Source organism: Anabas testudineus, chromosome 1 (assembly GCF_900324465.2).
Source record: "Anabas testudineus chromosome 1, fAnaTes1.2, whole genome shotgun sequence".
NCBI classification, from domain to species: Eukaryota; Metazoa; Chordata; class Actinopteri; order Anabantiformes; family Anabantidae; genus Anabas; species Anabas testudineus.
Window position 1 is genome coordinate 7,101,788 of NC_046610.1, and position 27,755 is coordinate 7,129,542.

General features: G+C 41.2%; 1 protein-coding gene across 1 annotated transcript; it reads right to left on the reverse strand.

Moving 5' to 3' along the window:
- Positions 1–2,118: 2,118 nt before the first annotated feature.
- fhdc1 (FH2 domain containing 1) lies at positions 2,119–26,555 on the reverse strand. Its single transcript, XM_026358746.1, has 12 exons — positions 26,420–26,555; positions 15,355–16,192; positions 14,370–14,431; positions 12,019–12,121; positions 11,785–11,870; positions 11,125–11,225; positions 10,305–10,375; positions 10,039–10,146; positions 9,430–9,500; positions 8,641–8,758; positions 8,322–8,486; positions 2,119–7,137 (listed from the first exon to the last, which is right to left on the reverse strand). Exons 2-12 carry the CDS (start codon positions 15,859–15,861, stop codon positions 4,960–4,962), a joined length of 3,570 nt encoding a protein of 1,189 aa, XP_026214531.1. The 5' UTR covers positions 15,862–16,192; positions 26,420–26,555; the 3' UTR covers positions 2,119–4,959.
- Between the last annotated feature and the right edge of the window lie 1,200 nt (positions 26,556–27,755).

The following is a 27,755-nucleotide window of genomic DNA, read 5'->3' on the forward strand; positions in this document are numbered from 1 at the left end:
CCATTTCTGCAGAGGACTCCTGAAGCTCTGTTGGATCGACTGTTGGGTTCCTGGTCACTTCCTGGGTCCACTTCCTCCATGTCACAGTTACTGAGGCCAACAAAGCTTTAGAAATGGTTTTATATCCTTTATGTCCTGTAGCTGTTCTTCACTAATGTTCAGTTATTTACATTTGTCACAGGTGGACTCTAGTCAAGGTCTTCCTAAGGAAAATAAACCACAAGGGTCTAAATTATTTAGTAGAAAAACATCTAAAACATGCATTCACCTTGTTATTTTACCCATTTTAAAATTATCCTTTTAAACCCAACTGACCCTGCACTGAACCCTTTTTTTTTTTTTTTTGCTAATGTCTCTTTCTGGAGAGATTGCAGTTTGTTAAAGGTCAGAATGATGCAGTGAGGAGAACACGTAGTGACACTGTGTCCTTTAAAGTGACAGGGAGTAAGATCATCACCAGGGCACTTTAGTAAAACTCTGTGTAGACGTCAGCTCATATTAAAAAGCAAACAAATGAATTCAACATTGCATAACTTAAAAAAATGTTGCAGCTTTTACTTTTAGGGCAGATTTGCATTTTACTTCTCAAATTCTTGAGGTGAGATGAAATCAGCTACAGATATCCAAACCTTCAGTTTTGGAGTGTGTGAAAACCAGCAGACAGGAGTTGACACTCACTGTTCGTAGGGACCGTGTTGCTGAGACCTCCTTCCTGTCCGCTGCCCTTGTTTCTAATCCCAGTTGTCTGCTTCATGATGAGCAGGAGGACATCCTCGAGCTGCTCTTCAATCCACCAATAAACAAGAGAACGTGCTAGTTTTCCTCACTAGCCGTGGATGTTACGTTACAGTGAAAAGACTTTTCACTACCTGCAGCGGAGTGAAAGTAAAGATCCTACTCCTCAGGTGTTAGGCTGAGCTGCAGGATAAGGAGGGATTGAGAGGAACATAATCCCTCACGCATGGCTGCAGCAACTTTGATCTAAAGATAAACGTGCCAAGTCAAAAGCTGTTTGACATCTCATGCGGCACAGGTCATAGTACTTGGTGGTAGTAGCTCATTGTGGGTAATGTCTTAGTACAGTATTTAGTGTGTACAATATACTAAGTCTTACTGATGTGGTGCTAGTTTCTCCTTCTGACCTTGTCTCTTTGTGAATTATGAAGACATTTTATTCCTAGTACACAAATATAAATCTATTTAGCAAGTTTAATATAAATATAAAGTATTTTTACACGTGATCTGAAGCATATGATCCTTTCTATCTGCACACAAACTTTAGTAACTAATTAACTGTTAACTGTGTTCATCTGTCAGCATCAAGGGGCTTATGTACTTACAGTAAGTATGACCTAATAAATCATAATAAAGCTGTTATTATGAATTACCCACCTGGCAATAAAAACAGTGGTTCAAATAAACCCGCCCCGTTTCTGTTCTACACCAAGTCTCTTCACCTTTAAAAGCACTTTTCAGCTTAACATTTGTCATATTAATAAGTAATAAAAGTTTCACGTGCAGCCATTTTTTATTATTTCATACTAAATTATTATCTTTAATCAGTAAGTTGGCTTAACTGAGTATATGTACTTTTTAACAAAAGCTTGTATTCAATACTTTAGCTTGTGTAAGGAATCTGAAATTGTACTTTGTGTGGTAGTAGTTTTTAATTGTGTACTTGTACTTTAACCTGAATATTGTATTGTTGTACCTGTGGTAACAGGCGCATAAACAACACTCTGCTGCACTCTAGTGGTTTAAAGGTTTATGTACACCTACTAAACCCACCTTTACTACAGTACATCCAACCAGAGGTGGTGCAGTCAGCATGTTTACTCAAGTACTGTACTCAAGTACAGTTTTGAAGTACTCATTTACTATGTTACATAAATCCATCCATACATTATACTAACTGCTTTACCTCTCAAGGGTTGTGGCTGTGCTGGAGCCAATCCCAGCTGTTACTGAGTGAGAAGCAGGATACACAGACAACTGTGTTTAATATTGATGCTGTTCTTTATTTATTTTCATTTCTGTTTCATTAATACGAAAGAGTCTATTTCTGAAAGAAATACCACAACGTTTTAAGTTTACACAGCAACATGTGATTTTATTTATCTCTTTTAAGTCATCATCAGAAATTTAACATCACAATCTGCAGCCCTGTGGTCTAGTGATCAGAGACGTAGTGATCGGTATGTCTGATTTTTATGAGCACCTTTTAGCCTCAGGTGTGAAAACTGCAGCAGAACAGTCACAAAGAAACAGAGTACAAAAAAAACACTAGTCATTCCTGCCATGGGTATAAAAGACAATCTTAGGGATACAAATGCCAAAAACGAGACGCTTTAATCATGAAAGATAAACTGAGGAATACACGTAGCACTAATATCAAATCAGCAGTTGTCATGATTAAAAAAAAAAAAAAACGATTCAGTTTAAATAATACACTGTATAAAGTCACATACTGTGAGCTTGTTTGAGTGAAGTGATATGAAAGAATATCAATTTTGATTTTCAGTAGTCTGTATTGGTAATTTCTGTTTGGACTGTTTGACAGTAACCGTCCTGTGACACGGAAGCTGTGCAGAAAAGGGCAAACATTCAAATTCCACAGCTGCAGACATGTGAGATATAATGTTAAGGGCGGCCTTTGTAATGCTTAGAGCTGTTAAAAAGACAGCAGAAGGGGTCAGTGAGGGATACAGAAAAGGACAGACAGTGTGTAAACTGTGTCCACGTCAGGAGAACCACCAGCATCTCAGTCTCTTCAGTTTTCTTGTTTTCAGGGGCTTTAATAGAAAAATAATAATGCAAATCTTTCATTCATCCTTCTTAGCTGCAGCCCTGTGTTATATTACATGCTATAACATCCGTCATGTTAGGCCACACACACAGCCACACTGGGGCTTTTGTGCCACTGCTTCATCAGCGTCATTTGCATTACAGGGAACAGGAAGATACCTGCAGCATGTCAACACACTGCAGGTCAGGGCTCTGGAGCATCCGATGAAAGATATGGATGTTTTCACCGTTTTATCTCTGCTCTCACACACTTCTCTCTTCTACCCTTCATTTTCGATGCTATGTAAACATGTTGGTCGTCAGAAAAATACTATGTCTTTACAGTATTTACAAAGCGATTCACTAACCAGCGGCGTCACCGTTTCAGTTGTGATGGAATGTAAGTTTCTACTCTCCATTACAGGAGTTTCTACTGGTGATGGATCGGCTACATTAAGCTTTAAGGCAACTCACTGCTGTGAGTGTTGCTGCCATTAAGGCAATGGCACGATGCAGTTTGGAAGGCAAGTGGTGTGAAATGGTCAACAGGTCTGAATTTAGCCCTAGTTTGAACCCTCTCTGGTCTTATCTGAGCCCACGTCATCAAGCAACAGGCAGACTAATGCTTAATGATGTGAGCTCAGCTTAAACCTTAAACATTTTAACAACACTTAACACTGTTGTGAAGGTTTTTCCAAACTCCTCAGCCTCTTCTAACCATCTGGACCAAAAAATGTCCACTTCACATTAAAGATTTTTCCCACATTGTGAAGTTGTGACTCTCTACTCTTTGTCACTTTTATTATATTATTATTTTAAACACAACTAAATAAATAATACCATGAACATTGCTATGGACCAATAGAACAGCTAAAAAACATTTTGTTGAGCAGGAACAGGTTATTTCCGGTTACATACACATCTAAATAGTACTGTATTGGCTTATGTTTCCGTCAGTTATGACTACAGTATGTTAAAGGGAAATACCGTCACCGTTTTCTGGAAATCGTTTGTTTGTGCTGTAGATCAAATATATTTTGCACCACATGCTTGGAGGAGTTTTTGAGAACTGTGAAAATACCTTTAGCACAAGTGTTGTTAAATCTGGATTTATTCAAATATCACTGATTATTAATGCATGTCTAGCTCTGTGATAGGCGCCAACTGGGGCTGAGTCATGACCAAGTTAAGGTGACTAACTAACATTACCAAGAGAGCTGCTGGACTGGACAGAACATGATCAGACGACATTCACAGTAGCGAAACGAGATCACATGACGTGAGACGTGATAATTTCATTGTTGTTCCAGTCGTGTTAAATGCTTTTCTTTCAAAGCATCAGCATTGATTACCTATTAGCTTATGGTATATAGGAAACATTTCCTGCGTGCACGTCTACTCCATGATATTATGAAGGAGTTCTAACACATTTACAAACTACTGACACATAAATACACAAGGTACGAGAAGTACCACAGTTGGTACACACTATGGGTGAATAATCTTTACATATATTGTCGTAATATTAATTTACCGAAGATTTGTAAAAAGTGACATTGCAATTATTTAAACCTCATGATCGGATTGTGTCTACACTTTTATCATGCACAACCAAACATATTCTACTTTTTCTGCTGGTAGAAGGCCACTGCGTTTTTACTGAGGTATCAAGCAAAGGAACCAAAAAGCACACAGAGCTGCAAAAGGATGCAACAAAAACTAGAAGACACTGTAACAGCAGCAAGGTAATTTGGTAACCCTGAATGAAACAGAGACTGGAACTCTGCGTCAAAGTGTCAGAGCTAATTAGCAGCATTATATACTCAGTAGTGTTCACCATTGTTGCAGACACTAGCACAGACAGTGTATAGACAGCTAAGCAGGCAAAGAGGTAAAAATACCAATTAGCCATTTGTCAGTTAGTCAATGCAAAAAAAAAAAGAGTGGAGAAAAGTATTTGTACGAACGGATCATGTGGAGTTCACTGCATCTTTGCAATTTCTAATCCCGACACACAGACAGACCTGGAGGAGCTTTACAAACCAGGATGTTTTTTCGCTTCCTGTCTTTTGCATCATATCTGAGGAGGTGTGTGCACTGAATACGGAGGAGGAGCGTGACTTTACTTCAAACTCAAACTGAAAGTCTCTGCAGTCTGTTTCCATTACGTTTGCTTTATTTCCAGTTTGGTTTAGCACTTCTGCCGGGCGGCACCAGTGACTTTTCAGAAAAGCTACTGGTCTTACGAGTATCCTCACGTGTTGCACCTGGAGGGGGGGTCTCACTGCGGTAGGCACTTCGACTTGTAGCCTTCACGCTTTGCACTCGCCGCAGGTTCGTCCCCTGTGGCCGCTCCTCGCTGGTGTGAACAGAGGTCGATACCTTGTTCGGCTTTACAGAGGTTTGTCGACCCATGAGCGACGGGCTTCGAGACGGGGTTGATGGGACTGACGGGGGGCCCAGCTCCTTCTTGGTCCTGGAAGATGATGCTACGGTGTTACGGGCAAAGCTGGGGACATCTGAGGTGTTTCTATTGAGTGTTTGGGAGCTGCTGTTCTCACAAGAAGCTCCACCCTGGGCCTGTGCTTGCGCATGGGCCAGGGCTCTCATGGTGGAGCGGCACATTTTCTCCTCAGGTGCAGGTTTGGGGATGTTCCTCAAGGGTTTGCCACTTGGCTTGTGGCTGGAAACCCTCCTTGGAGTCGAGTCACGTGCCATCCTTGAAGTGCTGCCCGTGAGGCCACTTCCCCTCTGAGCTTTTGACTCATCCGGAGGCAGACTCGAGTGTCGAGGAGGTCTTGTTGTCTTCTCATTCCTTCCTCTCACTGGGGTGCTCTGGTCTCGGAGAGGCCGGCGTGAATCTCCGCTGTCATGCACCAAAGGTCTCTCTGCTCTCTTGCTGCTACCTGTCCTTGTAAACTTGCTAATAGGCACAACTTTCCGCATGCCCTGGCTCTCGCTGCTGGTCAGAGTTCGCACACCACGACCTCCACTGCACTTTGTCACTTTATTACTTTTACTCTTTGCATGCGCTGGTTTTCTGCTGCTTCTCGCTGCATCTTTCTCAGCCACCTGCTTTCCCTCAGCGGTGTCACAGCTCTCTGTGTCCCACTCTTCTGTGGTTGCAGACGGAGTTATGGATGCTGTGTCCACAGACTTTGCAGCTGAGAGTTCGTTAGTTGAAACAGAGTGATCATTGGGAGAAATGGACGCCATATTAGAGGACAGAGAGTTTGGATCTTGCTGGCTCTCGTGATCTTTGCTGTGGTCACTTGTTCCTAAATGAAGCCCCTCTTTTGTAAGTGATGAGCTTTCAGCCTCAGAATAATCCAAGGTGACAGAGCAGTCTGTTTCTGTGCAGTCCAGAATGTAAAATATTGGCTTCTTATTGGATGCAGAGGTATCTAGTGGGAGGGGTGTATCACAGGTTGTTGATGATACTGTGCTGTTGTCCTCTTCTTCTCTCTCTCTCTCTGCAGAGGAGCCAGTCTGTGTAGGAGGATCTGTTTTCTCTTCCCACACTGCCTTCACAGGATCCACCCCTCTATCTAAAACTTTATCATATAGAAAGTTGTCCAGATCCTTGGGTGGAGACGGTCTCTCCTTTTCCAAATCTGTCACCACAACATCTCCCTGGTCGACGAAGTGTATAAGATTACTGTTATTGTTCGGACTAGATAGGTCAAAAGCTTGAGGTCCTCGGACTAAAGTATGAGTCTCCACACTAACATTCATGTGGCCCGTAATTGTTGGGTTGGGAAGATGGGCGGGTTTTTGAAAGACACAAAAGGTACGAGGCAGAGCGCTGCCCTCTGATACAGATGAGTAAGTATTGTTGTTGTTGTTGTTGTGTGGGTCCTCATTATCGTTTAGCCCAGAGGAGGAAAACCTGGCCAGTGGGCTGATGGGTTCAGTTTCTACACGTGGGGACGTCACCTGTCTGTCACAGCCCAGCTCTCGGTTGTCATCCTGGGCTAAAATCCATGGGGTTGTCCTCCGCTGCATGGGACGGCCCGACCGAGGTAGGCTGTTAAATTTGGAATAATCAGTGCGATTGCCAGCACCTCCAAATAGTTCCAGATATCCTTGGAGTTCGCGGTCGGCTATGGAGGTCATGGTGTGGCGGTGACGACGAGCACTGGCAGACCGTTCCAGCGGGCTGTGTGGACTCTGGGACCTCTGCTGGAAGAAGTCCAGCAGGCCTTCCTTGGTGAGCATTTCTACGTCGTTCTCGCTGCTGCTGCGACCGAATCCCCCGCTTGGATCAGCACCCGACCACGCAAAGCGCTTTTCCTCCAGCTCTCTCAGACGACGCTGCCTGGCTGCTTCTTTCAGCTCGCGATCCACATTGTCCTGAGAGAGGGAGAAAGGAACATGGTGGTAACTTCAAATCAGACTAGAAGAACATTTAACGCACCTCTCGCCTTTAACACATATTTCTAGTTTGTCTGAATATAGATGTGTCTTTCAGTAGTTTCTATTAGTTCTACAGATATTGAGTCATGGAAAATGGACTTTCTTCTTGTTAAGTCAAAACATTTCACTACTGATTTAAAAACAACACATTTGGCCACAATTAAAACAAATGAAAGGACAAAAAGGACAGACGCAGCATACAGCAACAGTTACACTAACATGTCAAACTGAACCAAACACCAAAGAGAAATCATGTGTTTTAAGGGAAGATTTAAAATCTGAAAGTGAGTTGGGCTGTCTGACGTACACAGGCAGCTCATATCACAGTCAATCTACCTCTTTGTCATGAGCACAACTAAAAGTGAATGATCTGCTAACCTGAGAGAGCGTGATGGAGTCTACGGCCAAAGAAGGTCAGACAGATACTGTGGAGCGAGACCGTGACGACGTTTGAAAGCAAACAAAAGGATTCTGAATTGAGCCAGTGAAGTGACGCCAAGGTCAGAGTTATTTGCTCTTGTTCTTTTGTACTGCTTAAAAGCCGAGCGTAGTGTTCTGACTAATTGTCATAGGTTTAAAATACTAACTTTGGAAACCCAGGTCAACCTGAACTTTGGCTAAAGATCAGGCCCAATTCACACCTGCACCGTGTGGGACACACCTAACGGCCCACTTTAGGGGGTTGGAGGGGTTGGTAGAGGTCTGACTCTACACACATCTTTCCACACCATCCCCATTTCATTACTTCACCTAATGAGCCTATTCAGACCAGGTGTGAAGTGAAACCAACCTGGAGGATACATTTGTGGTTTCTAACCAACTATCCTCAGACTGAAGAAGCTACTTGATGAGTAGTGAAACGTTTCGACCTAACAAGAATGACTCAACTTCCAGATAACTTCACCTGGATGACTGAGAATCTTCAAGGACTTTATCTTATCAGTTATACAGTTTATTGACCAAAGAAATGACCAAATTCTGAAGCTTGGATGGTGTGGCTTCATTCTCACAAATGCAACGTTAAAAAACTGACCGTGTGACCGTCTTTTTTGTGACGATGACATGTTCAGCTTAGTGCAGCTGGCAAATAAAACCTCCATTTTCCTTTAAATCAAACTAACCTTTACAGCTTTCTTGAACTTGATGCAGAAGTCTTGAAAGATGCGGAAGCACTCGTCCAACTTGAACGTGTCCTTGTCTTCACAAAAGAAATCAATGAGAGCGTTTCCCTCTTTGCGCAGGTCCAGCCTGCGTCTCTTCAGCTCCTGAAGTGTCTGTGCTGAACTCTGAGACAGGCCACCAAACACACACACACATACACTGTTATTTCTAATACGTTACACACTTTGATGGATTCATTATGTACAGAAATGTGCAGTGGCCTCGATCCACCTTTGTGTACAGGTCTGTACATGTATTGCATAACTAGTGCATCTTCACCTGCAGAAATGGCTTCAGCTGCTGCAGCAGCTCCTCGTCTCCTTGAACCTTTTCCTCCAGGGATTTGATCCGAACATATAAGGAGGAAAACTCCGTCTCAATGTTCTCCACTGAGATTCTACACAAAACAAGACAAAGGAAACATTCAGATCAGGAATACATACATGTCCTTGTAATCATGCTTAGTGTGACTATATTTTGCTGAATACTGAATGTCAGACAGTTAAAGGGGAAGACGGTACTGCTGTGAGAAATGTGTTCACGTATCCAGAGGGAAGGAGGGAGGAGTAATCTGTGCTCTGTGGTGCAGGAGCTGCACTGACGCCACACAGAGATGACCTTGTGAAGATGACAGAGCCTCACAGTGGGCTCTGAAAATGACTCTAAAAGTACTGCTCTTTAAGTTAGATGTCAGCTTGAGCAATAAGGCTGGACTTGATTTACAATGATGCAATAACAAATATAATTATTAAAACCTACTGTATTTAAATGGTTGTTTGCAGGAGTCATTTTCCATAACTCATAATTAAAACACGAAACTACACGTTTGATTTATGTATTACACATTTAGCTCACAAACAAGAGGGGATAGTGCATTGTGGAGTTACTGGTGTTTTTATGTTGCTGAAGCAAGATACAGATCCAGTCTTAGTCACTGCTTAGCCAATTTTTACTGTGATCCATGCTGAACCAGCAGCACGGCAAACTAATCACACACTTCCTAAACATACAGTAGGATTCCTTCCAGCTCAGGGGAATGGGTATGATTGGATTTAGTGCTTTGTTTACCTGGCTGCACTCTGGACATCCTGAAGTTTCTCTGGAAACTTGAGCAGCTTCTCGTCTTTTTTCTTTGCCTCCTGTGTGGACAGACATATTACACAATTTATGTCCACATTTTTGGGACCGCACAAAGTAAAGCGGATTGCTATATGAAAGACTAGTCTTTGTTCGGTTATGTAAGCGGTTGGCCAGACACTCTTGGCTCTTTTCTGCTTCCTGTCACCATCTGCTGTACACCTGCTTTCCTGTAATCTTCATCTTTGGATCTAATTCTCTGTGGTTGGCAAATAACTCCTGCTCCATACTGTACAGTTTTATATTAACTGTTGTTTCACTTTTGTCTGGATTAATTGTAGAAATTAAGGTATTCAATCCACAAGACTACATAATACATCACTCTATAGGTTTAAGTTAACAAAGCAGCAGTAACAGCACCTGTGTCAAGGTTTCAACCTTCAGTTTTACGCTCGCACCACACTGTAAGTATTGATTTAACTCCATGGTAATCTCTGTGGCCCCACTTTGCTGTCTTGGTATTAGATTACAAACAGTAAGATAGCACAGGCTTTAATGGTATTGTGTGCATTATATTGTATAAGTGCAGCATTTACAAACCATGGCAACAAAGTGCAGCAAGTTCATCCCTGGCTTGTTGGCCTTGGTGTCTGCTAATGAGAGGAGGGAAGACAACTTGAATCCCACAGCGTTTCCTGCATAGCCGCCCTGAAGAGAACAGAGAAACAAATGAAAGAGACATAAGAAACAAGAAATAAAACAAAAGTCTGGTGAAAACCTATTCAAAGAGGAATTCAACACTCCTTTAAATCTGACTGACAGGTTTGTGATGCTGATGTAACAGTGAACATGACTTGCAGACTTACAGCGTTCATAATGTTTCCAGCCTGCAGCACCAGATGCAGAATGGCATGAAGCTCCTCACAGCTCATCAGCTCTATAGAAAGAGATCAATATGAGCTCAATTACAGAACTTACAGCAGATCATAGAAGCATATTTCACGCGACTTTATCTTCATTTTCCACGACCACACAGTAGAACTGCCAGCAGTAATATTGTCTGTTCCAGGTTCATTTGTAAATTCTTTTTGACATCTCTCCTTTTAATGCAGTAACACTGATAGTGAGAGTTAAAGGCTGCAGATATTTTTTTATTAAATTACATCATATATGTTTTAGTTAAAGTAATTTGACCCTTGCAATGTTTAACTCATAGCTCTGCAGTGAAAGGGTCACGATAATGTTGAGGAGTACAGTTTTAAAAAGACAGTGCGACTCAGCAGAAGTAACACTGGACTGATTGTAACCACCAGAACATTTCTGGTGATGTGTATATACTACTATATAAACCATTTTCCACTGACTGACTGAGAAATCTTATTCTCTGTCAGAATCTTATTCTGTTGTCTATGTTTTCGACTCTGCTGCCTCAGGGCATGAAAAAATTCTTATGCAATCATAAAGTGAGAATAAAAGTTTGACAAAAACAAAACAACACTAAGATGACTTAATACAGTAGTTCTGATTTTTGCTTCAGCGTATCTCAGGTGACACATTCCTACTTTTTGTTCACCAGAACTGACAGCTCGGATATCTGGGTCACCTGTCTGAGCACATACACTATCAATGCACGTGTGTGTGTATGTGTGTATGTGTGTGAAGGTGGTAGAGTCTGTGTGTTGTTACCTTTAGTGGCGATGCGGATGACATCGATCTCATGGCTCATCACAGCACAGGAAGGGAAAAACTCTTCGCGGAGCACCATGGCCTCAATCCGAACCTCAAACCTGTCAAAAACACAGAGAGAGCAGTTTCTTCTGTGATTTGAGGTGAAACTCGGTCTGAAGCTTATGGAGAGATGGAAAATAGTTTATGGTTGTGTTTAAAAGAAAAGTGGTAAAGGCTCCACAGAGAGCGATAACCATCATTTTAAATGGCCAAGATGATGGATGAGGAAACATGAGTCATACACTGACTTCTTCTGAAGTATTCAGACCTTACTTAGCACTTTTTGCACAATGTATTGTGCTGGAGATAAAATTGCCGTTTTGCTTATTGATCTATGCATAATTTCTCCCCATAATGACAAAGGGAAAATGTGTTTTATGATTTTTTGCCAAATACATTAAAAGTCTGAAGCTGAAATCCCTCAATCTCTCTCCCCCCGATGATGCCTCGCTGTCTCTTCCACAGTAAAACACACCATAACACACTTATTGGAAAGTTACTAAATGCAAATCAATCCTCCCAAAGTTAGCACCGAACACTGCAAACTATTCACCTTTCACTTGCTCATTTCCATTTGATAGAAAAGATAGCATGTAATCACCATTGAAATGAACTTACCGTGGAACCTGGATCAAGAGGAACATAAAGGAATCGACCAGTGTCAGCTTGTCTGCGTCTCCTTTAAACATCTGGAGCTTCTTGATCTGTGCAGACAATAAAGTGGGAAGCTCAGCAAGCAGCAGTGTCTACACCTTACATAAACTGTGTTTTAGAATCGGTTATTCAATAAATTGTCTGCTATTCAAAAACTGTTAAAAGCCACAAAGACATGCAGAATCCACAAACACAGACCTCCTCTGCATCAGGAAGGAGCTTCAACAGGTCCTTGAGCAGCTCTGCCCCATAAATCTTTCCTTCTCCCCGTCGTATGTCTTCAACAATAGAGCGGTTGGACCTGCAAGTCAGACGACTCATTTCAATTCAGCTCAATAATAAATAGCACAGGTGTTCTCTTTTAATGCTGGCTCTTGTGTGTCTACAAAGACACTAAATCCCAACAGAGTCAAACGTTCCTGACTGTCTTGGCTTCAAAAAGTAACCAGAAATACTGAGAAGGTGGTGAACAATATACAGTAAATAAAATGATCAGCCTTGTTTCGACAGAATAATGTTAATTTTCAAGTGCTACAAAAAGAGTCAAAGTCTCCTCAAATACATGTGAACACATTAAATTTATTAAACCTGCTCATCATTTATTTTTCCTGTGACATATGAGACCTAATTACATCACTGCTATTAAACAATTAGAAAACCCTTATGAGAAATATCCTGTAAGCTGACACCTGACAACATCATGCAACCCACTACAATAATGCTGTAATTAATATCACCTGTATAAGGCTCCTATTCTAGGTCAGAAGGCTTTTTATTGAACTCATGAGGTCACAGTTTGTTCTTTGTATTGAATCTCAACTGTTGCACATTGACGTAGCATGAAAATCCTTCTGTTACTATATAAATAGTTTGTGTGGGAGGGCAAAATATTAGTTTAGAAGTTTAAAAATACTGTTAATACATACATCTAACTACAGTCACTTACTGTAACCAGCCTGTGCAGAGAAAATGAACATGTCGATTTACTTCTGCACACATCATGTCCACTGATTTGAAGCTGTAACTGACATTAAACTCTAATTATCTCTGTGCCAGAAATGATCTTGTTCTTGGATAAACACTTATAATCCTGCATAAAAGGCTAGAGAGAGGAGTCACTAACAACTCCCATGAAGATCAACCAATTCCTGGGATGGATTCACCAGCTACAGTGCAGAGTTCTTGTTTTGTTTTTCATACCAAAGAGTTGGATATCATTTTTATAGTTGGACTATGTGACCATAACATAAACCTACAGTATATTCTATATATACAGTATATTCAGTATGTTTAGAGCTGTATTTGTGTATATTATATTTACTCGAGTTTCTCAAAAAGAACACTGTGCTGTTATTGAATTCTGCAGGTGTGAAATATTCATAAAACCCACGTAGGAGAATCTAATTGCTGATCTGTTGCTTGTACACACAGTGATCAACTGTGTTGTTGTTGTTTACTAGTGTTAAACCCTCCAATCACCTACAATAGGACGGAGCTAAAGTAAATTAAAAAGACACAACACAGAAATAAATAGTGGCTGTGATGAGGTCACTGCTGTATGGCTGACAGTCAAATGTCATTAAAATGCACTGGGAAACCATGCAAATAGATCATCACGCAAACAGACACGTGACGCACTTTTTGCACTGCTCCGACTTCTTATGTAACACAATCCAGAGTCTGCTCTGGTCGAACACCTTCAGACCGTCTGAACCAATAAATGACAAAACAATGGAGCGCTAAGAAAGCCTCTTAGAATATCCGACACAGATTTGGACCCTAATCTCCCTCATTTATAAAGATTTTTAATGGATTTTTTTATTCAGCCAGGCTGTTAAACTGTGAATGTTTTCACAAAACCATCAGTGTAAGGGCCTCTTACCTCCTGGATGATGGTGAGAACAATTAAAGCTTTTAATAAACTGACCAAAAAGCAAAACTGGTCACATGTTCCACTGTACTAGCAGCAGAAATTAAAGGAAAAACTCAATGAGAGTAGAAACCATGAATGCTGATGCTTTGATACAGGGCACAGAGAGGTTCAATGAAGGGTTTTACAATTATGAAAATGATGTGACTCATTTTCAATGGCTTTCATAGTCACCAGATCTCAGTGTGTTTAAACACTCCAATTCTGGAAAAAAAACACACACAGTCATGGAACATAATACAAGTCAGAATACCTTAAATAGTTTTTTATGCAAAGCCACACATCAGCAGCAGCTGTTTTATCATCTCTGCTCCCTGGATTAACACAACCTGGCTGATGTACCCGTTTGCCACTGGTGTCAACTAACACAGCTAATTACCCGAAGCTACGCAAAGCAGCCACTGTGTGTGGTCACATCGTTGTCAGAGCAGGGGATAATGCTTGTAAAGGTGTCCGTATACCTTTAGAACAGCTTATAAGATTGGTGGTCCAATTATTTCTGATCACTCCAAAGGTGTGTGCTGTTACCTTCATATTTAAACAGTATTGCATCAGGATTTTTCCCTGACTCGTCACACATTGGTATATACACCAGTGAGCTCACCGGATGAGAACTTACTTCTTGAACTGCTTCAGGAAAATACCCACATTCATCCCTCTCTTGGAGTCAAGGATGCTGATCTGAAAACAAATCAAAGTAGTAAAATATTATTTTCCTGCAGCTATGGTTAGCAGCAGTCTTGTAACAGGAACAAACGTGTGTATACACACTCCTCCCTACTCCAAATGACTGATTGTTGTTTCTTGTGTTAACACCACCGCCCTATGGGACACTGAATCTCCACTGGGCCACAGGTGCAGTTCACATTTCCTTCATTAACAATGAATTAAATGAATCTGTGTTTTAGCTGCAGCTACTCTATAACACAATATACAAGGTTAGCTAATATTTGGCAATAGCATCGTGCTGCTTGCTGCAGAAACAGTGGCTATATACCTAATAACAACTGTTCCCTGCAAACTGTTCACACTTTGAGGTTTGCTCAGCTGCAGTCAGGGGAGTTATCCACTGACATGAGTGTCCTTTACGCTTCAAGCGTGTATTTCATTACAGTTCACATGGTACTAACCAGGAGTACACAATGATGCAAGCATGCTTTTGTTCTGTTTTTGAACAGAAATACCACTTTAAACTCAAAGAAAAGCTGTAACTGAGCACCGTTACCTCACATGTCACTACAGGGATGCAGCAGTGTCAGTATCTTTGTATGGTTATGAATCTGGCACTTGGTGTTCAGATTTTAATCTGTGTGTATTTACTGAATCTGGACTATGAAATGAGTCTAAACCTGACAAAATGTTATCTAACTTTGAAAACGGATGGCCAAAACAGAGATCTTTGAAGAGAACTTTCAATGATTTTTAGTTTGCTGTGAATAAAGAAAATCAACTTGTTCTTTTCAGCAGGTTCTATAGATTTTCTATATAGTTTTAAGAATTAATTTGTTTTAAATACAATTTCAAAGGATAATCACTCTAAATTGGAGCATCTCCTGTTGTTTGCATTAACTTTAAGACATCTTTTACTGATGACAACCACTCGCCTCGTCCTTGCTGCTCTCCTTGAAAGAGCGGGACCGGGACACACGAGCTGATGTTCCAGGTGTTGGCGTCACCCCTCGTATGCCCGTCACCGTCTCCTCCTGCTGCCCGAACAACTCCTCCACAGAGCGAACGTCAATCTGGAACTGCTGCTGCCGCACCGCCATCGTCCAGATGTTGGGCTTCCCGCGCACTTTCTCCTCTGGTATCGGCTTCCAGAAGAAGCTGCGCACGCGGCGCTTCTTCCTTGCGTTGTGGTTTGTGGACAGGATTGCCAGGGGTGGAGGAGGAGGGGGAGCCACGGGAGGGGGTGGTGGCAGCGGTGGCGGAGGGGGAGTTTCATGCTTGGAGGTGTCTGGTGTGTCACTGAGGGAAGGTTGGGTGGAGAGAGTGTTTTTGGACATAGAGGACGGGTCAGAGGTGGTGGTGGAAGAAGTGGTGCAGCTGCTCCCCTCACTGCTGCAGCTCTCTGGCTCATTGGTTGTGGACGGACAACTCATAACAAGCATCACAAGGATAAACTGTCAGCATGAGCTCTATGCTGAGAGAGCGTGGTACACAACTAAATATACAGTAGTATACTAGTATAGTATGGTATTATCTCTTTTTCCAAAGATCTAAGTTGTTTTCTTTTATCAGCATGGAAATGCTTCCATGTACGTCCTCTCGCTGCAGGAGGAAGGTAGGTGTCCCTTCATCTAGTCACAATGAAGGGAGCGCGTCCTTTGATTCTGTCCATCTCCGTCACTCAGCTGGTCGTCCATCGTGCTCTGCAGAGCCTTTGAAGGTTACCTCCCAGTAGAGAGAAGAAGAGGACGGGGGGCGACGATGGCCATGGAGCTACAGCGGCAGCAAAAACAACACAGGACAGGATTAAGCAGAGGTAGTCATGCATGTTGTCATGGATAATCTGAAATTAGAGGAAATTAAGGTGTGCGACATATCAAAAGAGAAGGGGTACCCAGCTCACAATGAGGGACGTGGCAAATCCTATTTTACTTTCTACTTTTGAAGGGCTTTGAAGTTGTTTGAAGGCTGCGTGATGGATAATGGTCAGAGACATTACACACACAGCTTAGCATCTGTTAGATAGTTTGGCATCATTTTTAATTTAAACAGTTCTCATGTAGAGGACTGCTAATGAAGATGAGTAAAGATGAGGCTCCAGTAAAATAAAAAACAACAATCTCTAAACTCTATCTTTTAGACACTACATAAAGTTCCTGATAGAGCTGAACTGACAGTAACTTGGGGAAACAGTCAGTCAGTCAGTCTCTCGTGTTTTTAGGTCAGCATCACCTGTTGCTATAGGAAAAAAAAGCTTAGCAACAGGATAAACAAAAGAGCACGGCGCAGCAGAAAATATCTGCAAGGTCGTTCCGGAAAAGAACAATAGTAAATCCAAACATGTCATGTTACTGCACCCACAAATACAGACACATGCACAACTTTGCAGATCTTCAAATGTAAGCTGCCTTAAGCCTTCAAGGACATGACTTGAGGGCACAGCCTGTCAGCCTGACAACTACTTAAGACTCATAAAAACAAAACACAAGCTGACTAATCCTGCCAATTTTCCAAGTGCAGTTTTATTTGTTTTATAGAAATGACCACGTTTTTTAAAGAGATACATGTTTTCCACTGTCTTATCATCACTGCAGAGTGATAAGTGATCAGTGCTATTTGAAGACAGTACTAATGTTTGCTGATGACAGGCCTCTGGTTGGTTGTGGTTATTGATAATAAATAAATGAGTGCGGGAAAACTAGTGTTTAACCCCACAGACCAAGAAGGAAGTGAAGTACTTGAGTTTCGTCCCCCTCCCTTGTCTGTCTTTGTCAAATCAGCACTGTAGCTCTCCGTTGGAGGGAAACTGGTTGAGTTTCAGGACAGCACATAGCTCACTGCCACAGTTGACATGACTACAGTGATCTGATACTCCAGCCTGTCTAAACAAAGACACATCAGCAGATAAATCAGAGACACTGCGGTGATGGAGAGCATTTTAGCTCTTTGTAGAACATAATATAACCACCATTACTAATAAGTAATTAGTATTAGACACTGTCCAGGTGACCACTTTCTGCTGATTTCACCAATCTACGTACTGGCTCTGTACAGTCCTAAAGATAATCTCCCATTAGTTAGCAGTCGTGTCCACCTGAGACTCAGAGTTTATTAATTATTAACAGGGCAGACGTCACAAATGGCCTCATGTTGCCCACATCAGCCTGCACACTCAGCTGCCCTGTCCTGTCCTCAGAGCTGGACCTCAGCACCACTCATGTCTAATTCATAAGACTTTGAGAACATCTGACCTCAAACTGAGTTTAAGTTCAATATTGGGGGAAATTTATTCATAGACTTTTTAGCACAGAATTCAATGAGATGTCACTGGATGTTTGTTAGCTTATCTCAGCCACTAAAGCTCACTCAGTAAGACATTACTGTGCATCTTGTTTGTTGAATCCTAACAAAAAAACTAAGTCTTTTAAAACTGCTAAAAGTGACTCTAATAAAACAGACCTCTGCTTGTTGTGTTAAATCTGCTACATGCCCTTTGGTTCCAGGCATTCTGCAAAGAAATCAGGTTTGTGACAGTGATCAGTTTGTGGTATTTTTCAGGACGAAGGAACTACAACCAGCAAAGCTGTAACCAACGTCATTTGCCTAATATAATTTGCAGAGGCGGAAACACACCTGTCAGTAACACTATACAGAGAAAGCCAGAGGGAGAGGGAAGCACAAAGACTATTTCCAGGTTCCACACATTCGCCTGCTGCTATGAATGAACACAGACAGACTGTGTCATTGAAAAGGTCCACCTGTTGTTGACCCTGAGGCATTCCCATGCCTATTGGTCTTCATTAGTGACAAGCAATACCCCACCCTCTGTCTAGTGTCTAGTGGGTAACACAGTCTACGTCTGTGAAGGTCAGCGTCAGTTTTCTACGGCAGTGAAGTTGGGGGCTCTCCCACAAGGTTTCAAGATAAATGCGAGGTAGATGCATAGATCCAGGTATTGCTTGAGCTGAAATGAGTAAACAACCAACAATTGTTTGGTCTCGAAGTCGTCATCAGATGTTTTCATCTGTTTGACCAGCAGTGAAAATCTAAAGCTACTGTAGGTAGTTTAGTTTATTTTAGTGTTGATGAGGCACACTGGGATGTTAATTGACCAACAAGACCAATCCAGGTAGTACTAATACTCCTGAATTTCTGTGCTTAACCCTAGTCCCACAGTCTTTGTGCATAAAGTCAGTCAAACCGTAATGTTTCTACCCATAACCAATCATTTATGATAGTTGTTATGATGAGAGCTCCGGCCAGCATCTGTCATCATTTCCATTCCCATTAGACCTCTCAGCCATATTCGAGTCAGCAGTGAGGGAACAGTTTTGTCATCTGGGGGAGAACAGCGATGGCAAAAATGCAATAATGCAACTCTGTGGCAAGATGGAAAGTGTAAGGCAGAAATTGAAAAAAAAAAAAAAAAGTATTTCACCAAAAACTAAATGGAAGCTCTAAGAAACCCCTTTTTGCTCATCCGAACAGCTTACTAAGATAAAAAGAGGGTTCTTTCCTAACCTCTGCTACCCATTTTTTGTACAAAACATCCTCTAATGCTTTCCAGACTTTATTGAACAAGTTACAACACACAGAGGAAGTGTAAACAGCCATGAACAACTGCCCCACACGATGCCTCAGATGAACTGACAGGAAAGTCCAGAAGCTTGTTTTATGACCTTTGGGAAAACACACAGGCATGTTACAAATTGTGTAATAAATGTACATGTACAGGGCTCTGAGAGCTGTGATGAGAGCGAAAATTAGGTGAATTATATACTAAAGCTTCACAATTGTGCAAAATATGTGCATCCCCTCACTGTCTCAGATCTCCAGATTCTGGAGTTTGATATTGTTTCTCCCTTTTGTTTTGCATCTGTCTGCAGTTTCATGCACAGAGATCTCTGAATGCATGCAGCATCTTCTTCTTTTCTTATTCTATAAAAACTTCAGTCTCCAAAAGGACTTCAACCGGAGGTACCTGTCAACAAGTTTCCAGGGAGCCATCAAGCCCAAAACAAACAAAAACCTCTCTTACTCGCAATTGTGTAATGCTGAAGGTCAAGGCGCCACCAGCTCTAATAATCCCCTGTTGTTAACATCGAGTTCAATTTCCTGAGGGTCAGTAAAGCCCCCACAGAGCTGAGGTCTTTCACTCACACCGTAGGGGCAAAGAGGCACATTCATAAGGGATTTGGCCCATCCTGCTCCATCATCATTACCATGGGAATGCTCGTTAGCACAGCGAAGTTCTGCGTAGGGCTCAGTGGGGTATCGCTGTCAGACCTGTTTGTTTTTGATCCCTCCGAGCACCTTGATCCCCGCTTGTCCAAACGGTGGTGAAGGGGCACGTAGTGATTTTAATGCCAATGAGATTTTTATTTCACTAATGACTGTAACACAGAGTCTTGAAGCTTGAAATATAACTAATATTAGTTTCAGCAATTAATCATTTAGTTTGCAAAATGGCAAACAAACACTCTGTGGCTGACTGGATGAAAAGTATTTTCTGTGTCTTGTTTCCAATGGAGAGGACACAGAGCAGCCTGGGTATATTCTCAGCAACACAAACTTATCCACAAACAAAAATACACAAATAGCCACTACCCAGGATACTGCAGGCAACAGTGAAGATGAAAGAGCTGCACTGCCAAAAGTTCCCTTTTCACGCACAGAGAATATAAAATGGGATTGCAGATTATCGTTGAGATGTAGCAGAAGGTGACAGTGGGGTCGTTAATGTATTCACGTAAGATGACTCCTGCAAAAATCACTTTAAAGCTCCAAACTCACCTTCAAATAAAATGTACCAGTGTCAACTTACTCTCCATATGAACCGCTCTGCTCACAAAAATTAACACCAGAAAATCTGCAACAAGGCACAACTAGAAAAATGTCTTTAGTTGAGACACACTGTGGACAAGGAACCTATTATTCAGGAAATCCTGGATTTATCAGGTATTTCCAAAGACTGAGCACTTGTGAACTTTTTGTCTGAACTCTGGCAGAGCCTGACTGAGTAAATTATTCATATCCCAGTGAACAGAATTACCTCTCTTCCATCCAAATTGCTGCTGTCCTGAGTGGATAGTCACTCAAAGATGCTAACCCAGAGGGAGATCACCTGTGTGACTTTTTTTCTTCGGATTAGTGAAATATTCAAAATGCAGGAAACAACATGTACTGGAGTGGAAACAGAAACAGATGGGATCATCTCTCTAAAGTCTCTTAAGAAGACACATTTTCTGCACACAAAACAATTCAATTAGCTGTTAATTCACTCATTACTCTTCCTTAATTAGCTCATGTGCTCATTTTAACTGCAGGATCAATGGGTTAAAACACAGAGCTTCCCCCCCCCATGCGACAAAGTGATCAATAAGACTGAGAAGACATTATTTCGAGCCAACAATACAACCAAAATAGCAATGCAAAATAAGCTAGTTTACACATCTAATTCCGACTGCATGCACAAGCTACCTACCTCCACAACAACCAGCCATGTGTGATACAGCAGGTTCTGCACTGAGGACTAAAGCGGCTGAAACAGAGTGCAACAGTTTCCTGATTCGCAAATCTGCAAAATCTGGTTTTAAAGAGATTATTACATGGTGTTATTTGTCTAGAGTGAGGAATGAATTCCTAATGAGGTCAAAGTACAGTGCATGGCACCTCATTCAAGCTAAACCTACAGTACTGACAATGATGGATCCCTGCCTAATAGTATTATTTCTACCTGCACAACATGTGTTTTTGCTAAGAATCTGCAAATAAAAAGTGACAAGCTCCATTCACACAGCATGTTTCAAAGGGCACCAGTAGCAATTAAATCTGCCTACAAGCTGTCCCAGATGTTCCTTTACTGTGACTCAAAATTGTCCCACAATTCAGAAACATTGCTATAAATAGACGGCAGTCTCCCTTCCATCTCTCTCAGCATCAAAGTCCCATTGAGCATGAGAGGAAAGCTGTCAGTAATATCTTTTTAATTCAGAAAATACTATTCAATTAGCTTCTACACCCCCGTTATCTACTTTTCCTAGAAATACTGGATGACTAATGTGTTGAGCTTTCTCACTCTGTTGTCAAGAAGGTGATTCATGTCGGTCATGTCATATCGGTTTTCTCTTTTGGTCAGTCTGTGGTCACTTTGTGCCTCCATTAGAGCTCCATTAGCTCTTAAGGAAGAAATGTAGGTTTCTGGGTTATGTAGAACAGTCCAGAAAGTACAAAACACTTTGTAGGATATTTGGGTCACTTAAAGTTCTGATTAATGATTACATCAAATAAATATACCATGGTGTTCTGGTACTTTAAGTTCTTTTTAATCCACAGTATTGGATGCTGTAATGGTGCTGCTGCAGTTGCTATTTTGTCAGATATTATGTGAATACATACAATTATTATCTTATTCATACAGGTGTTGCACATCATAACATGTATTAGTGCATAGCTTAAACTGGACATAATCAAAGAGTATATTATAGGTTTAGCATTCCTGTTATTAAACCTGCTTCTTATTACACTTAATACCAGCTGCACATGTTAACAACTTCACTACATAGCATCATAATGTCCAACTCCACAACACTGCTCAAAAATAAAATAATGTATCTTCTTTTGCTGCAAAGTGATGCTGTAAAAGTCATAAAGTGTTTTACTTGTAAAATATGGTGTGTGCTAAAAACTGCTACGAGAATATGTAAACTTATTTAACATCACAGTTTGAAGTATGACGGTGCTACAATAGAGTTTAGTTTTATTCTTAATACAGTGATCAGCAGCCACACGGTTTGACAGAACCACCGTACATACATTCAGCTATATTCACTGCTTTACGGTCATGGGAGGACTAGGCATCAATTTGAGTCAGTCTATTAGACAGAGACAGTTTTTCACAGTCATATTTACACCTAATGGTAATTTAGAGTCACCAATTTACCTGAATGTCTTCAGTTTAGGTATTAGTTTGAAACCAATGCTCATCAGTAATCACGGCATCACAGAGCAGTAGTTCGCAGTTGGTTATAGAGAAGAACCTCCTCTGTAACTTGATCTCAATCAGCTCTACACCAAACGAAGTCCACAACATTAAGACCCACTGTTTGTGTTATTATCTATTCATCACACAGAGAAACAATGTGCAATATACCACACACTGCTCAGGCTGAAATTATGTCTAACCTTTCTTTTACATTACTTTCTGATGACAGCACTAGAACATTATTTATGACTTAGGACATATTGGAATTAAAAGCTGGAGATTGCCAAACACAAGGACTGCCAACACACTCAACAAATCGTACTGCAACTCACACCAGCTCCAAATCATAGGGTTACTCTGGTATAATATACAGTGCACGCTAGAAAACAATCTAATGAAAACCAATTAATACAGAAATAAACTTGTTTATCCAACAGTAGTGCAGTCCTCCAACACCTGCAGAGTGAAAGATTCAGTAAAGACCGTGTGCAGATACAGTGGCCCCCTGCACAACGTATCCCCCAAGCTTAGCATAAGCCTGCTAATAACAGCCTGTGCCTGAAATGAGGTTTTCAAATTTAAAAGATTAAAGCTGCTAGTTTGCAGAGCACGCGAGGCTCCTCTGTCAATGACTGTTTAAACAAACTTCAGGGGGGTTCAGCTAAGACTAATATGAATGACTACCTGATCACCTACAACACAGGTTATATCACAGCTGACGGATAACCTTTAACTGAGGAGGGAATCCACCTAATCATTTAATTTGATTCAAACAAACAAGGACTCTCTGCTAGATTTGGTACTAGATTCTGTATGAGAAGCAATTATACTACCGGTACCCTGAATATAGAAATAAATCCTATAATCCTAGTATATATTTCTATCATCACACACACACATATATATAGAAATATAATCATCTATCTTCATATGACATAATTATTTATCAATGTATAGACTAAATGAGGTAAATAAAGTATTGATATGAGGTGATAAACTACATATTGAATACACACATAATGTTTTGTCAAACACATTTTATACTAAGAGGTATTTAGAATATTTCGTGTTTACGTGTTTAGTCTAAATAAAGCAGTGAAAAACAAGGACATTCAGAAACACCACAAACTACACCCTCCAAAATAAAACGCCTCCCTCTTCCAACAAAACATTCTTACAAATTAGTGCAGAGCTGTTGCATTAGACTGCGTTAGTCCTAACTTGGTGTACCTAATACAGTGGTAACTGTGCCTCTGTTATCTATTATCATCTATATTTTTTGATTAAAGTGACATGAAATTACATTTTACGTTTTGTGTACTTTTGTTGAATATTTTTATTTTCTAAGATAGACATCATCTGTGTTACAGAGTGTAAAAACTCCTTGTTCTTATGTCTTTAATCTAAGTAAAACCAAGTTTAACATGTTGTTAGATACTTGAGTTTGTTGCTGTCCTTACTAGTATTCTGTGTACAGTAGCTGCTCTACGACAGGAAACTGATGGACTCATAGATCATGCTCAGTGTTTGGTGAACTGAACTCCATACACTTTAATAATATATAAATATAATATTATATAAATAGGCAATCCAGTGATCTTATATCATGATTTATCTTAAATATGGCCACAGTATCTATCCACTATGTAGGTGGAAACTTCATTAGAACTTCAAATAGCATTAAAAACATGGGTCCACACTATGTCAACAAAGCCACAGAATACTATAGCCTCAAATACGACTATGGTGATTGGATGAATGGTTTATTCTAAGAGCTACTTCTGGTCCGGCTGTGCTCTACAGTATCTTTAAGAATTACAATTCAGACCACGGGTCAATCTCTAGGCAGATCACCCACCCAGATTTTATCTCTATGGCCCTCTCTCGTCACATCAACTCATCCAGCTTGTGAAGGTATTTTCCAGAAGTCGATCACACGTCAGACTACAAAACAAACCTGAATCCTCCTAATAAAAAATACAAAAGCATCACACAGCCGGAGAACCGGGTGAAACAAAACCCTCTCAGACAAGGCCCTGACACGGAGGGGGAGTGGCGGGAACGGGACAGGATACTTCATCTGTGAGGGTTTGGATCAAAAACAGAGCTTTGAGTCTTCTCCTGTTTGTTCTTTTGTTAACAGGTGATCAGTGTCTGGCCTACAGCGGACCACTGCATCTGCATCATCTCTGGCTCTGAGCTCCCATTGTTGCTTTAGCAATCTGAGCCTGGTGCCAAGATCTGCTTCAGGCAAATCTTGCTGTACCTCTTGGCTTCCAGTGTCTGGCCCAGAAGCTTACAGGTTAATCACAGCATTTTGAGCATAATAAGACGCGCACTGTATGATTTAGCAAAAAACCTGCTTAACAAGTGGCTTAAACCAATAGCTCGTGAATGAAGTGCGGGTTATATTATGATTATGAGACAAAGGTGACGAATAAAGCAGGCGCTCAGGTCACCATAGCGACGACAGCTGGGAAACATGGAGGGAATGCAAACATGTTTACATGGCATGTGGGGAAAGGTGTTTACCCAAGGGCACAAAAACACAACAAGCTTTATTAGAAAACAGTTTAATACCTCCATAACACCGCTTACTACCAGGCAGCGCATGCACGTGACCCACAATCCAGACACTGCACGTATACTGTACCAAAACAATATTTAGAATCCAACAGGATGGGCTTCATTTTTTAAAATTTCTTTACCTCAACTTTTTATTTTGGGCTTGTTTTCTTCGTTGGATAATTCACTGGTGGTGACGGGTGGGAGATTTAAGAAAAGGACTTTCATTTTCCTCCTAGGTTTATTAGACAAGGACAGATTTTTAGGCAGTAAAGAGCATGGGTAAACCCAAGTTGCTAACAACTATTCAGCCCCTCCATGCTCCCACACAAATAAATCAAGCCCCCCAGTATCTTCCTCCTTGGGCTGACGTCAGAGAATTGAGTTTTCCATGTTACTCTCGGCCTCCACAGCAACCGGGGGGTGACACCGCCCTCCCCCTTGACCTGACCCAGGGAGAAACTCTTTTTTTTTCCCCACTGGGGTATTGTTGCCAACACTTGAATGGATTGCCCTCTAATTCATCTCAGCGTGGATAATAGTGTACAAAAGCCGAGGAAGCCGGGATCTGAGGTGCAGAACAAAACCAACAGGGGCAGAGTTATAAAGCCACACATGTTGAACCAAAAAGGTCTGGGACAGTAACCACCCCGACACAAAGACAACACCGCTCAATCACTTTAACGTGAAATAAAAATGTCCACTAAATATATAGGGCTGCAACAGGAATCCACCCATAGCACAAGAAGTAATGAAAGCTGGCTTTGAATATTGTTTGATAGATTTGTAGTCATGGTAAAGTTCTTCTTGCATGACTGCATTTTAAATTTGATGACACTGGCTACTTTTGCAAAACAACAGGAAAACTATGTTTACATTATGATAAACACATTTTAACAGCACTCATACTGAAACATACGTATGCATCCTGCAAGTGGATAAAGTAATAATACTAATAATAAGCTTCAGTCATGTACAAAGAGAGACTGCTGTGTGTGTAAGCTACACATTTGTTCCCAGATGAACTGATTCCTACTACACACATACAGAGTCTGCAGAAAGGTTTGATTGTTCCCTAGTTTTAGGAAAAAACATTATTAATAAATAAAATAAAAACAGGTGTGTGCACTGTTTGACTACTAGAAATAGAACAAATAATAGACGTGCTTGGTTAAGTTCTGCAGAGGATCACTCAGAATAAGCCAATGTCTCTATGGTGCAGATGTAAACAAACACATTCAGGCCTCAAACTACTAAACATCTTCATAATGATGTCACATCGGACCCGAGCTGCACTGTCGGACGACTCAAAGGCTCCGAGAGGACACAGAGCAGCACCTGATTTGTAAAAATGTACGAACGCACTCTGCTCCGCTCCACAGCCGAGTGACGGCAGCTCGTCACCCGGCCGAACACGGCATGATGCGGCGGCACCGTCCTGCGTGACTTACCGGGGGGATGAGAGCGCTCGTCGGGACACGTCATCCGCTCCGACACCGTCGGAGTTAGTGTCAGATACTTTTCAGAGGAGAAAATCTGTCTTGTGTTGGAGGTTATCGGCGGGTCAGGTGAAGCTGCTGCTGTCCTCCTCCGAGCTGCAGCACCGGCAGTGCGCGCACGCACACACACACACACGCACACACACACACACACACGAACCAGCAGCAGCAGACGATTGGTCCAGGTGGGTCGGGCGCGTTCGCGTGTCCCCGTGAGCGCGCCTCTGGCTGCTTGTGACCACTGGTGCAATCACAAAAATCACAAGGCTGAAACTAGTGGCTCAGGTTAGTTAATGCAACTCACAGGACGGGAGCAGTAGTGGAAAGCAATTAACCAGCACAATTAAATACTGCAATTTGAGGTACTTGTACTGTTTGAATATCCCCTTTATAAAGTAATAGTAGTATTATGCTCCCCTGCATCTGAGAGAGAATATTGTAGAGCTATTTTTTTAAGCCAAAAACTTTGAAGCTTTGTTTTATTGTCATTATTGATCACAGTAAATATAAAACTGTATCCAGCCTTTTTACTCGACTATATTTATTAGTTACTTTCCTAGTTTTTCTGGAATAAAACACATTATTTTATAGGAACAGTGTTTAATATATGATTGGACATACATTTTTCATTTACTACTTTTCAAGTCGCTCAAATTAGCTACAAACAGAACAATGGTTTGTGTACAGTAGTAACATCCACTGTGCACTTTACAGCTACTTCAAAATCTAACAATTTCTCAGGTAAAAAAAATATATATATTTCAGCTGCTTTCACACACACACACATACATATATATATATATAGAAATATAAACACACACACAAGCGACATCGTCCCTTTCCTCTGAAACATTAAGTACTTGCTCTTTAGTGTCACGTTCTGAAGGGGTCGCGTTTTACTGACAATGTAGCTACAGATAAAACACGTCACTGTGACTGTGATCAACATCCTGGGGATTAACCTGATCCTGTCAAATGTATACCTGTGGGTGTGGTAGGTTTGTGAAGTTTACAACATAAAAGGGGAATCTAAAAGCACCTGGATGCCAGTGAACCTCCGAGTCTCTTAGTCAATTACAGCAACTTGAATCCATATGTCAACACAACAAAACAGGCTATACAATAATCTGCTGGTGTCTGTCTGTAAAGGAGCAAGTGGACAAAAACAAAGCACGGGGCTGATCAGGTTACATGGAAAACCCTTGAACTCTCACCATGTAATTGGACATTCACATGGGGAACGTCATAAGTTCCCGTCATCACTGATGCAGTAAAAAAACAAAAACAA

Excerpts from the sequence above, each read along its gene's own strand:
- fhdc1 (XM_026358746.1), bottom strand. The coding sequence starts at position 15,861 with ATGCTTGTTATGAGTTGTCCGTCCACAACCAATGAGCCAGAGAGCTGC. Across the intron at positions 10,376-11,124 it reads CATCCGCATCGCCACTAAAG|AGCTGATGAGCTGTGAGGAG; the intron begins GTAACAACACAC and ends CTCTTTCTATAG. Across the intron at positions 10,147-10,304 it reads CTGGAAACATTATGAACGCT|GGCGGCTATGCAGGAAACGC; the intron begins GTAAGTCTGCAA and ends TGTTCTCTTCAG.